The sequence below is a fragment of the Xyrauchen texanus genome, chromosome 3 (genome assembly GCF_025860055.1).
Source record: "Xyrauchen texanus isolate HMW12.3.18 chromosome 3, RBS_HiC_50CHRs, whole genome shotgun sequence".
In the NCBI taxonomy this organism is placed as follows: domain Eukaryota; kingdom Metazoa; phylum Chordata; class Actinopteri; order Cypriniformes; family Catostomidae; genus Xyrauchen; species Xyrauchen texanus.
In genome coordinates this window covers 31,008,390-31,020,924 of record NC_068278.1, presented here as the reverse complement: position 1 = coordinate 31,020,924, position 12,535 = coordinate 31,008,390, and the positions used below count along the sequence as shown (strand labels likewise).

Sequence of the window (12,535 nt, the reverse complement as noted above, 5' to 3'; positions counted from 1 at the left end):
CAACCAACAGATAAACAACTAGGCAGAGAGAGTGAGGTTAGTTCCTTAACAACAAACAAAACTATAGCAGAGATACTGAGAACACAAAGGGCTTAAGAAAAGGGAGTGAATTAGAGGAGAACAGGTGTTGCTTGGCATGCTAATTAGTGTCATGATCAGCGTTCCTCCGGGATCAATCAATGTTCCCATGGAAACACAAATCATGCATGCCAGCCGCATATGCGAGACATGAGGGTAAGAAAATAACAAAAAATACAAAACAAACCATCAAACTCACCGGAGCAGTGGCAGTGGCAGTACCCCCCATTAGGGACGCCTCGCCAGAGGTGAAACTGATCTATGAGGCGCAGTCCAGGATGTCCTGAGCCGAGACCCAATATAACTTGGTAACCATGTTACATGAGGGGAGACAAGTTTTCCATGAGTGAGATGTCCTTAGAGGACAGCCAAACCTTCTGCCCGCACAAGTAAGCTCAGAATGGTGCCGGTCCGCTGACCTCTTAACGAGAGCGCCAGTCTGCATGAGGGCTTCTCTAGCGGCTTTCAAGGTGCGTCGGCACCTCTGAATGAAGGTGTGAGTGGATGGAACATGTATGTCGGGTTCTTATGCGGGGAACAGAAGGGGCTGATAACCAAGGCTGCACTGGAAGGCTGACAGCCCCATAGATGATGATTGCAATGAGTTGTGGGCATACTCGACCCAGACTAAATGATCGCTCCAAGAAGACAGATTACAGGAGCCCACACAGCGCAGGGCCTTTTCCAGCTCGCCTGCTCTGCGTCACCCTTTGTCTGGGGATGAAACCAAGAAGACAAACTGAGCTGTTGACAGAATTCTGCCCAAAAACATGACACAAAATGGAAAGGAGCAGGAGAGAACCGGCTTGATGGTGTAAATAATATTTTAATAGTAAACTTAAACAGACACACAAACACACACATGACGGACATGTCCGTAAACGATCTCTCTCTCCCGCACGATCCTCCGCAGTAGACATTTATCCCTCTCGGGAGGCTTGATTAGCCTAATATGGGACCGGGTGTGTAGGATCACGACCCGGCCCCACCCTCCGCCCTGCCACATTCCTCCCTCGTTCTCTCAGGCTGGGGAGTCCCCAGCGTGACGTACATCCCCCCCCTTTCCCTGGGGGAGGGCGTGCCCTAAGCCCCGTCTGCCGGCAGGTCATCCCCATCAACCTGGATGAGGGAGGGGACAAGGGGTGGGAAACAGAACTAATTAAACTGGAGGGGTACTTCCTGTAACAGTGTAGTACCCCCCCAAAAAAGAGAGGGAAGTGAGAGAGAGAGAGAGAGAGAGAGAGAGAGAGAGAGAGAGAGAGAGAGAGAGAGAGAGAGAGAGAGAGGAGAGAGAGATGTTTGTGGACTGGATCCTGTTTGTGGACTGGATGATGACGGACAGCGGCATGCCACTGAGGGTTTGGGGTTGATGGGTTTATCCAACTGGCCCATAGAAAGCTGCCATTTAGAAGCCAATTCGAAATCCATAAAGTTCTGTTCAGCACTGGAATCCACCAGGGCTGAGAACGTGTGACAGTTAGATCCATACTACAGCCGGGCCGGGAGAAGTGTCCGAAGTCCAGGGGTTTTGTCCAATGGTGTTGCGCTCACCAGTAACCCCTTTCCTACTGATGAGTGGTGTCTATTTACCGGACAGGAAGCAGAGAAATTACCAGACCGAGCACAATGAAAGCATAAGTCCACTGACGAGGCTTCGCTGTTTCTCCCTACATAGGATTTTAGATCTATCTATCTATCTGTCTATCTAAACTTAGCAAAAATGAAACATCCTCTCACTTTCAACTGCTTTTATTTTCAGCAAACTTAACATGTATATATATTTGTATAAACATAAAAAGATTCGACAACTAAGACATAAACTGAACAAGTTTCACAGAAATGTGACTGGCAGAAATTGAATAATGTGTCCCTGAATAAAGGGGGGGGGGTCAAAAGTAACAGTCAGTATCTGGTGTGGCCTCCAGCTGCAGTTCTGTAGTGCATCTCATCAGGGACTCCACCAGATTTGCCAGTTCTTGCTGCAAGATGTTATCCCACTCTTCCACCAAGGCACTTGCAAGTTCTCGGACATTTCTGGAGGGAATGGCCCAAGCCCTCACCCTCCGATCCAACAGGTCCAAGACGTGCTCAATGGGATTGAGATCTGGGCTCTTTGCTGGCCCTGGTAGAACACTGATAGTCCTGTCTTACAAGAAATCACGCATTGTCATGCTGGAGGGTCATATCAGGACGAGCCTGCAGGAAGGGTACCACATGAGGGAGGAGGATGTCTTCCCTGTAATGCACAGCATTAAAATGGTCTGCAATGACAACAAGTTCAGTCTGATCATGCTGTGACACATCGCCCTAGACCATGACGGACCCTCCACCTCCAAATCAATCCCGCTTCAGAGTACAAGCCTCGGTGTAACGCTCATTCCTTTTCGACGATAAACACAAGTCCAACCATCGCCCCTGGTAGACCAAAACCGACTCGTCAGTGAAGAGCACTTTTTGCTGGTCCAGTCTGGTCCAGCAAAGGTGGGTTTGTGCCCATAGGTGGCATTGTTGCCGGTGATGGGGACTTATTAATACATAATTTGGGGTTCAGCCATATACTTGAAGCAACATTTAAATAAATGTCTGAATTAAACACTCTGGACACTTCGGTCCATATCACGTGCAAATGCGAGATAACAAGGTGCAACATAACTTCTCCGGTTAGTTTGATCGAAAGGCTTTGCAATGGCAAAATAGACAATCATATAAAATAGACAATAATACAACAATCTAGTAAAGATACTGAGAACATGAAGGGCTTAGGAAGGGAGTGAATTAGAGGAGAACAGGTGTTGCTTGGCACGCTAATTAGTGGTATGATCAGCATTCCCCCAGGAACAATCAATGTTCCCATGGAAACACTGATCATGCATGCCAGCTCTTTCTACGAGACATGAGGGAGAGAAAATAACAAAATATACAAAACAAACTGACAAACTCACTGAAGCCATGAAACGTTTTTTCAGAAACGTCTTCAAAAAGCGTCTGAAGAATTTTTCACAAGCATTTGACCCTACACTCATAACATATTTATAAAACATTAAAATAAAATAAAAATTGTTGTACTCTAATCTCTTTCTTGGCTAATACTTTTATAATACGATTGGAACTTTGTAATGCAGTACTTTGTGTTACTGTCTTCTTACGATGAATCGCTTGTGTTGTATCCTTCCTCATTTTGTAAATCACCTTGGATAAAATCATCTGCAAAATATATAAATGTAAATGTGTTCCACAGAAGAAAGAAAGTCATACGGGCAGGAATGACATGAAAGTGAGTGAATGATGACAACACTTTTGGGTAAAGTGTCTTGCTCAAGGACATAATGTCTCATGGCTAAGTCCATGCAGGGATCAGACCAGCAACCTTCCAGTTAATAGTCCTGAGACTGAACCACTGCACTGCACCACAGCATCCCCTACAACATGGTTTGGTAATTGTTTCTCATCAGAAAACAAGAAAATTCAAAAAGATTAAATGGAAATGGACAAAGCACCCAGTAAGAAAAATCTCAGAGGAAATCATGCAGCAGTGCTCCTGCCTAGGATCATGCCAAAGGTGCTCCTGAGAAGGGGTGAATCGCATTCATTTCAGATTTATATTTTTATTCAGTATGAAGAACTGTATGTATGTCTTTATTTACACTATATAGAATCTTATAATTCTATGCATGTGGAATAATATGTAGAAATAAAAAATGTGTGAAAAGTGCACTGTATATTTTCTTTCACTGACCAGATGAAAAAACTACAATCATTCATTAAATATCTTGCTCATTTTTGTGTCAATATGCCTTGTAGAGTATTTTAAACATTGCCAGCCACTGGATGGCGCCAACAGGCAAGAATTAACTATTGAACTGAAATTGCAGAAACATTCAAGATAATCTTCAGCGCCATACAGTCTGAACAGATACACAGTAACAAATAAGTACAGACACACCTGCGCTGGAGGAAACTGCATGGGGTTGTTGTCAAGAACAATGTGTTGTAACTGCTTGAGTTTGCGGTAAGATGGGGGAATCTCAGTAATCTTATTACAAGAGAAATCCAACCTAATCAACGGCAGGTCAGACAACTCTGTTAAGGAGAGAGGGGAAAAAGAAAGAGAGGGAAAAACTTTAGTCAATATATGAAGATGATCGCTTTACAAGATGTAATAACCAAGATTTCCAATTTTTTTTTTACCAATTTTGACAGTCGCTTGTGAACACAGAATTAGGTCTGTGTCAAATAACACTTTCTAGACAAATAAATATTTTAGAGCTGAGCAAATCTAGAAAATTTTATATCTAATAATTTTATATTGCATTTTACGATTTAAAAATGTCCAGGCCTGGAAATAACAATTTTAATATTCCCTGATATTTCTAGTTTTTCAATGTCAGTGGGAACCCTTAATGAGAAATAACATATAATGTAGTACATACACACTTAATCTATTTTTACATTTAAATCAAATGGACCTTTTGAATTTTAATCTCAATGATGCATATATTTGTAGAAGCTTGTGTGTGTCCTGTGTTTGTCTGTACCGTCTGGTAGCACTTGAAGGTAGTTTCTTCGTATGTTGAGTTCTCGTAATGCAAGGAGTTTCCCCATCTGTGTAGGAAGCACCTGGATCTCATTACAGCTGATGTCCTGAAAAGCGAAAACACAAATGTCACCAAACCACACTGTAATATACACACAAATAAATATCACCCATGCATGCACACACACTGACCAGCTCCATAATGTCTTTGGCTTTGCCGATCTCTTCAGGAACAGACAGGAGTTTATTGTTGTTCACCACCAGGACTTTCAGGGGAAGATTGAAGAGATACTTTGGGAGCACAGATAGTTGATTTCGACTGAAAACATCAAAACATCAAGGATTACCTTCGATCCTCATTAAACATCTTTCTATTGGTCTCTCTCTTTGTTTTTCTCTAATGAGGGAAACCCCACAAATATTGAAGTCCATTAAACTTTATGTCACCTTTTTTTAGAAGTAGGTACTATGAGTTGAGTAGTGCACATGTTAAAACACCAGCATGGCTTGTCAACAGTCATGTAGCTTTCTGGATGTTGGTGTGCTGATGTTCCCACCAGACTTATTAACACTTAAGACATTCTTGGTTAACCAGCTTCATCAGGAAGATCATTCTGGTCAACCAACTTTGTGGGCTATGACAGTGCCCAGCTGCCCACCCAAAACAAAATAAGTGAAATTTAAATTTTAGTTTACAATGGCTTGTATAATGCCACTTCAGAGCATTTTCATTCAAACTAACGCAGGAACTTGATTGTGCATTTATGCAGTTACGTCCCCCAATACTTTATGAAAGCCTTTCAAAATGGGGAAAATAAATTGCAGCTGCAGGGATGTAGTATCTTATACAGAGGAATTGTCGAGCATGAGTTTTCATTTTGCTAGTTTGCATTATTATTTTTTGTGATATCTGTGCTGGACATTTTATTGTTTTTTTTTGTTGCAGTTGTCATAAGTGGCAGATCCCTCTATGGAGCAGCACGGTTTCCTCCTTCACGGCTTTCTTCTGCATCAACTACTAATCTATTAAGCATTTTATCATGTTTCTTAATGACTTATTAATAAAAGTTCATCATTAATTAAAGGGTTAGTTCACCCCAAAATTAAAATCCTCTCGTGATTTACTTACCTTCAAGTTTGACTTTCCTTCTTCAGCAGAACCGAAGTGAAGATTTTTATAAGCACATTTCTTTTTGTCAATTCAATGGAATAATACAGGTGCCATCAGTCTGCTGGTTATTTGAAAGTTCAAAAGTCATATTTAAGCAGCATAAAAGTAATCAACACAACTCCAGTCAAACAATGAATGTCTTCTGAAGCAAGAAACAAATCAATAATTAAAATATTTTTAACTGTTGCTTCCGGTTGCTGTTTGAAATGACCAAACTTTCATGTGACATTCGTTCCTCTGTTGTATACAAAGCGTGTGCTTCCGACTTCTCACGTGAATGTGTCATTGCGCTTACATCACTGATGCATTGACTGCAGGCAGGAAGCGATTTCTGAAGTTATAGTTTTAATTATCCATTTATTTATTTTTACACAAATCTTTCGATTTGCCTCAGAAGACCAACTGGAGTCGTGTGGATTGCTTTTATGCTGCCTAAATATGACTTTTGGACTGTCAAATAGCCAGCCAGCTGATGGCACCTGTATTCTTCCATTGTATAGACAAAAAGAGCTAAAATGTGCATGCAAAAATCTTCACTTCGGTTCTGTGGAAAAAAGAAAGTCATACATATCTGGGATGGCTTAAAGGCAAGTAAATAATGAGAGAATTTTCATTTTTGGGTGAACTAACCCTTTATTGTGCTTTTGGCAGATTCAAATGTTTCATTCTATCGCAAGCAAATCCAGGTGCTAATTTTTCATTATAAAATAGATTGTACCATCCTTAAATTCTGATCAGATGAGCCATGTAGTAAACTGTTGTAAATACTGCTAAAAGAACATCTGTGATGGCCCATTCTAGATTTATGTGTTATGTTGAAAAATTGCTTGGCAACTGTAAACAGCCTATTTTAGCTGTTCACACCCAAACTACTGTATTGTTGTTGGCATAATTTTATAAAAGCAATAAGCCACTTTAGGTTGTACTGCTTCATCTAAGAGCACCCTAAACCATGGTAAAAAAAAATCCCTGTAGCAGATGAATTCTCACGGTCTTTAAATGCTTTACTCTGCAACTGGTATTTGATGAAAAGTATTCAGAAAGTTCGTCTGTTGGGATGATTTCCCAGAAATGTAAGATTGTCTAAGAAGGGTTTTCATTGTAGAATCGATACTGAAATTATAACTTATCTCAGGACTTTATATGTACCTACAAAGCTGCTCAAAGTAAAGTTATTGTAAGTAGTTAGTAGATTCAGATAAATAGACATGAAAAAAGATAAAAAGGTGTGAACTCAAACTTTCAGGAATCTGTGTGCTTGTTAAAAAAAGGACCCTGTAATATACTAAAGGTAGATTAATTTCACGTAGACTACCATACCACCATGTTTGAAATTCAGTATGCAATACAGGTGTCATGTGCATATAATAATACAAAAAAAGATTAACCTGAGAGAGAAATATATGTATATTTTTTTAGAAATGGGCATATTAAAGACTGGTGAATAGATAGATAGATAGAACAAAAAAAAAAGAGATAACTGTGTTGGTATTACCTGATGTTCAGGTAGGTGAGCATCTGTAAGTTGATAATGGCCTCTGGAATGACTTTTATGCAGTTGTGGTAGAGGTTTAATGACTCCAGCGGTGCAAACATACAGAGTTCTGGGGGCATTTCACAGAAACGGTTTCTTGACAAGTCTGTTCATAACAATTACAAAAAAGATCAAGTTAACTGAAGTCTTTCCACTGAAAGATCCACACAGGGATATAGAACAATATACATATTTACTAATATACAAAAATACCATAACACATTTACATTTTAAGTGTCTATATACTAATGTACTGTATATTCAACAAACTGGAAAAGTGAAGCCTCTGCTACACTGATCAACAACAGGAAAAATTTTTGATAATGTTTCCAAGTTATTGATTTGCCAGATATATAAAAGGAGTTTAACAGTTTAACACACATACACATAAATGCACACACTCACAAATACGTTTGTTGTTATATCATGGTGATGACTTTTCATTGACTTCTATAGTTTTATACAGAACTAATTACATTTTATATCCCCTAACCCTACCTCTAAACCTAACACTCTCATAAACCTTCTGCATTATTAGATTTTCTTTATGACTCTATTTAGTATGTAACTTGTTCTCATTGTGTGGATCCACAATGTAGTTGATTTTAGGTTTTACTATCCATGTTGGAACATTCTGTAAGCAAAACCCAACCCACACAGACAGAGAGAGATTGAGAGAGAGAGAGAGAGAGAGAGAGAGAGAGAGAGAGAGAGAACACAAGAGAGAAAGAAGGAGAGAGAGAAATAGATTATTGATTTGTCAAGGCATTACAATTTCTGGATGAAGTGAAAAGACTGTCACTACCTATCCTGATTCCTGATATGACATCTAACAAAAAAATGGCTGGAACTGACAATAGTGTTGGCATGGGCTAAAACAAAATATGGGAGGTGTGGCCCTTACATTTAATAAACAAAAATTAAAAAAATCATCCCCCTAATTTTTTCACTGGGCAAATGAGTATACATCAGTGGCATCCAGTCAGCACCTTCAAACCCTTCAGAGAAAGGGTGACATAAATGGAGATGGAAAAGTTATATCAATAATAATCATTCTTTCACCATTTATTAAAAACTTTATATACACTTAATACATAAATTAATTTAATACAATCATATGCACCTTTAAAAACAACTTAAAATTACTGTAGACTATCTCAAATATAATTGAATTGCTTCTCCTGTTTGGTAGAGTGTACCCGGTTTATGCACTGCATGGTACTGGTATACAGTATCTCATAGATATTTAAATGTATGTGTGCTAATGGTGTATTTGTGTGAAGAACAACCTCCAGAATCAAGACTCTGGCACTTATTTATTCAGAGAGTATTCAGGCTACATGTAGCCTACAAAATCGGAAATTAGCTGTGTTATTAGTTAGTTAGTTAAGTTAGTTAGTTAGTTATAATCTCCCCTGTTCCACCACTCAGATTGGGACATATTGCAAAATGTTTCATCACAAATATAGTACACACTTGAACACACATTCAAAGCATCATCAAAGTCTCTGATTCTGGACAACTTTTTCTGAAAGTTGAATCCCCTGTCTAAAGTGAAAGATTAGATTCACTTTCACAGTTTAAATTGTTTAAAGTTCATAGAAAACAAGCAGTGTTGGGCAAGTTACTTAAAAATAGCAATCCACTTCAAATTATTTATATAACATTTTAATCCGATTACTTAACTAATGATTTAATTCATTAACTAATAACTTCACAAATTCAAAATAATGTCTATTTCTTTTTTGTTCATTGTTACACAGAAGTCATACACTCAGCACTAGACTTGCCATGATATCAGAATTTTCACACCGCAGCGGTGTTCACTTTCAAAATGACTAACAGAAGTATTACCACTGGTTGGACTCAAAGTTGTACTATAGGGTCATTTTCATTAAGCAATAGCATACACAATAATGCATGGCAGCTTGATTCAAACTTTGAACTTGATTTTTTATTTATTTTAAATAAATTCAAATTGAACTGAAAAAAATGAAGTGCAATTAAAATGTGTGTTGTTCAACTTTTTGAAAGATGGCTTTTCAACAGTTGTGAAGTGCAACATCTCTTTGGCAACAAACCTATTTCATCCGTGCATTCTCTCCATCATGGGCTACCAGTCGGTATTTCGTTGTCCAGGCAAATACATCCCGCATTTATATGCATTGCATTTACAGTGCTTGCATTTTGGGAGGCTGACATTTAACATGGTTGTATTTTTTAGCATTGAATATTTAATTTGGAAACATTTCACAACTAATTTCATTGTTAAAAATTAAACAATAAATATTCACCTTCTAAAGTTAATTTCAAATTCATCTTTATTTATTTAATGCATTGCTTTGTTACTCATTAACTTTCGTCATCTCACCAAGGTTACATATCATTTCCGCATTATTGTCTTTTTTACAAGGCAGATAAAGGCAGATATGACTCTGCTAGAAATTAATATACTGTTAGCCTAGATAAGATTATTTGACAGTTTAAAAATCCTTGACTGTGTAGAAGTCCTTGGTTTTTTGGAATTATTTACTTCAACACTGGACATCAATACTCAGATATTGACATAGTTTAGGAAACGCAAATAAAAAAAATTATAAATAAATAAGGCTCAGTTTCACCATGATACAATCCTTTGTTATAGGGATGCACCGAAATTTCGGCCGAAAATGGCATTTTTTTGGTTTGGCTAAAAGAGAAAAAGGCCGAAAATATGAGCCGATAGCTACATATGCCTCCCCACACCTCAGTGCTCAGGTTTCACTCTCGATCGATCTAATCGTAATCACGGTGCTACCAAGCAAAGGCCGATGTCAGCGGTGTGGATATACTTCAAAGCAGTACCGCTGCTCCCTATACGCATACTACGCAGTCTGCATAGGGCACCAACTCCCTAGGAGGGTAACATCTTACCCTAGGAGGGCACCAGAAAGTCCACCGGGTGCCCTTCCACACACGTTATACGTTGTTCAAGGACCCGAAAGTGTAATAGAGTGATTTGTTAAACATGTTTTAAATTGTTGAGTCAAAGATCAGAGGGATCATAATTCAATTCATGAGTAGGCTACAGTAGGACTATATTCATAAAAGTAAATGTGAACACATCTATTAAAAGCTTGTTAAACTGTTGGACATTTTGAGAAGGTATAAAACGTTTCTAAAATGTATAACATAGTAAATACTGTTTGAGAACATTTAAGCTATACCTGTTAACGATTTCGGATCTGTTAGTTTAGTCTTTTTGAGAAAACCGATCCTTGATTGATTAGTTATGTCTGCAAGGTTGGAAGCGGGCCTCATTCTCGGTGTAGCTACCGGAGAGAAACATCGTTGTCTGAGTATTCATTTCTATCTCGCATTTCCAGGTACGAAAATGAATGGTTATGTACTTAAACTGTAAGAAATATGTTAGCAAAATTATTTGTGCATGTTGTGTTAAATGTGTCAGAAGCTGTATATTCATGTTAAGTGCTTAGTTAAATATTACCAGTCTAATGTGATTCCTAGCGGCCCTTACAGACTGGCACAGGTGGGACATGAAAGGTACACGTGGTGTATGCATGCATAGATATTATATAGAGACTAGATGCCCTATTGGCCGCTGCGCACTGAGAAATACGGCCACCAGCTTAAACTGGTCGTACTCCTAGTTTCGTTGCGCTGCAGCAGTTAAGATGCCAGAGCACTGTGGAGCATTTTCCTGTTCTAATCGGCGGACCATTGCAAATAGGGCCCGGGGGATTACTTTTCACAAGTAAGTTTTAACATTACCGTACTATTGGTTGTATTTTGTGAATAGAATATTACCAGATAATTGAGAAGGAGCAAGGATCTTTGATATTACTGTACTGAAATCGTAGCCAGTAGGGCTGGGATAAACGATTAATCTAGCGATTATTTTTTCGATGCATCGATTAATCAACGATTAATTTTTCCAGTCCGATTCGATTTTGATTATCTCCCCATTAATTGACTAATAGCAATTTATACATATGTTGATTTACATATCTGCATGAAAAAAACATGAATTCCTTAACATATGTTTATTGCTCTTAAAATTCCAAAATAAAAGACTATACAAGTGCAAATAATGCATTCTTAGTCAGAGTTAGCATTCAATAAAACCTTGAAGCCTTGAAAACACATAGGCCTAGCTTACTGAAAAAAGTGCATCTTGTAAATCTTCTTTCAGATTAAAATAACAACAACTTGATGTCTAGCATTCAATAAAAAAATAAAAAGGTCACCCAAAGTATTTGTTTAGAGCAATTGAAAGAATACAGTAACCAATGTAAACTTGAGGGCTTTAAGCTAACACAGAGAGTGCTTTTCCAACAAAAAATAAATAAAAATTAACAGTGACAGTGGGAGCCAAAAGCCTGTCATGGCGTCCTTCCTGAACCAACAGAATTGAACATTTATGTTGAAAACACATAGTCCTAGCTTACTGAAAAAAGTGCATCTTTTAATTCTTCATTCACATAAAAATAACAACAACATAGTAATACACTCTGCCACTCACCTTTTTCATAAACTCAAAATTCAAAAATAAAATTCAAGTAAAAGTGTACAAGACCAAAATAATGCATTCTGATGTCTAGCATTCAATAAAAAAATAAAAAGGTCACCCAGCCACCCTTTCTTAGAGCTATTGATAGAATACAGTAACTATTGTAAACTTGGGGGCTTTAAGCTAATACAGAAAGTGCTTTTCCAACCAAAAATAAATAATAAAAATAAACATTCAACATTTATGTTGAACATAGGCCTAGCTTACTGAAAAAAAAGCATCTTCATTCACATGCAAATAACAACTTACACTCTGACACTTTCCTTTCACCTTAAGAATAGTGTGTGTGTGTGTGTGTGTGTGTGTGTGTGTGTGTGTGTGTGTGTGTGTGTGTGTGTGTGTGTCGGGTGGCGCCTCTTCAGGTGCTGGTGCATTGCCGTGGTGCTAGAATGGAAGGCCATCTCCATTTTGCAAAGACGACATATCACGGAATGGTTTCCTTTTAAATTAAAGAATTCCCATACTTTAGAGGAACGAGTGCATGCCGCCTTGCACTTCTGATAGTTTGAGGAGCCACTCATGTTGCTACTACTCTCCGGTGCCGCCATCTTTGTTTTGGGTCTGACGAATCGACGTGCATATTTTGCGTCGACGTATTTTTTGCGTCAACGTTGTCCCAGCCCTAGTAGCCAGCTAACGTTAGCAATG

At 38.4% G+C, this 12,535-nt stretch overlaps 1 protein-coding gene across 1 annotated transcript in view; it reads right to left on the bottom strand.

The window, feature by feature from the left end:
• Window positions 1-12,535, bottom strand: part of LOC127621004 (leucine-rich repeat and calponin homology domain-containing protein 2-like) — a 119,009-nt gene that overhangs the window by 69,346 nt on the left and 37,128 nt on the right. Inside the window, exons 2-5 of the mRNA XM_052094413.1 lie at window positions 7,279-7,423; window positions 4,805-4,931; window positions 4,614-4,719; window positions 4,022-4,158 (exon numbers count right to left, since the gene is read on the bottom strand). Coding sequence (XP_051950373.1) covers window positions 4,022-4,158; window positions 4,614-4,719; window positions 4,805-4,931; window positions 7,279-7,423 — 515 coding nt within the window. The remainder of the gene's footprint in view (window positions 1-4,021; window positions 4,159-4,613; window positions 4,720-4,804; window positions 4,932-7,278; window positions 7,424-12,535) is intronic.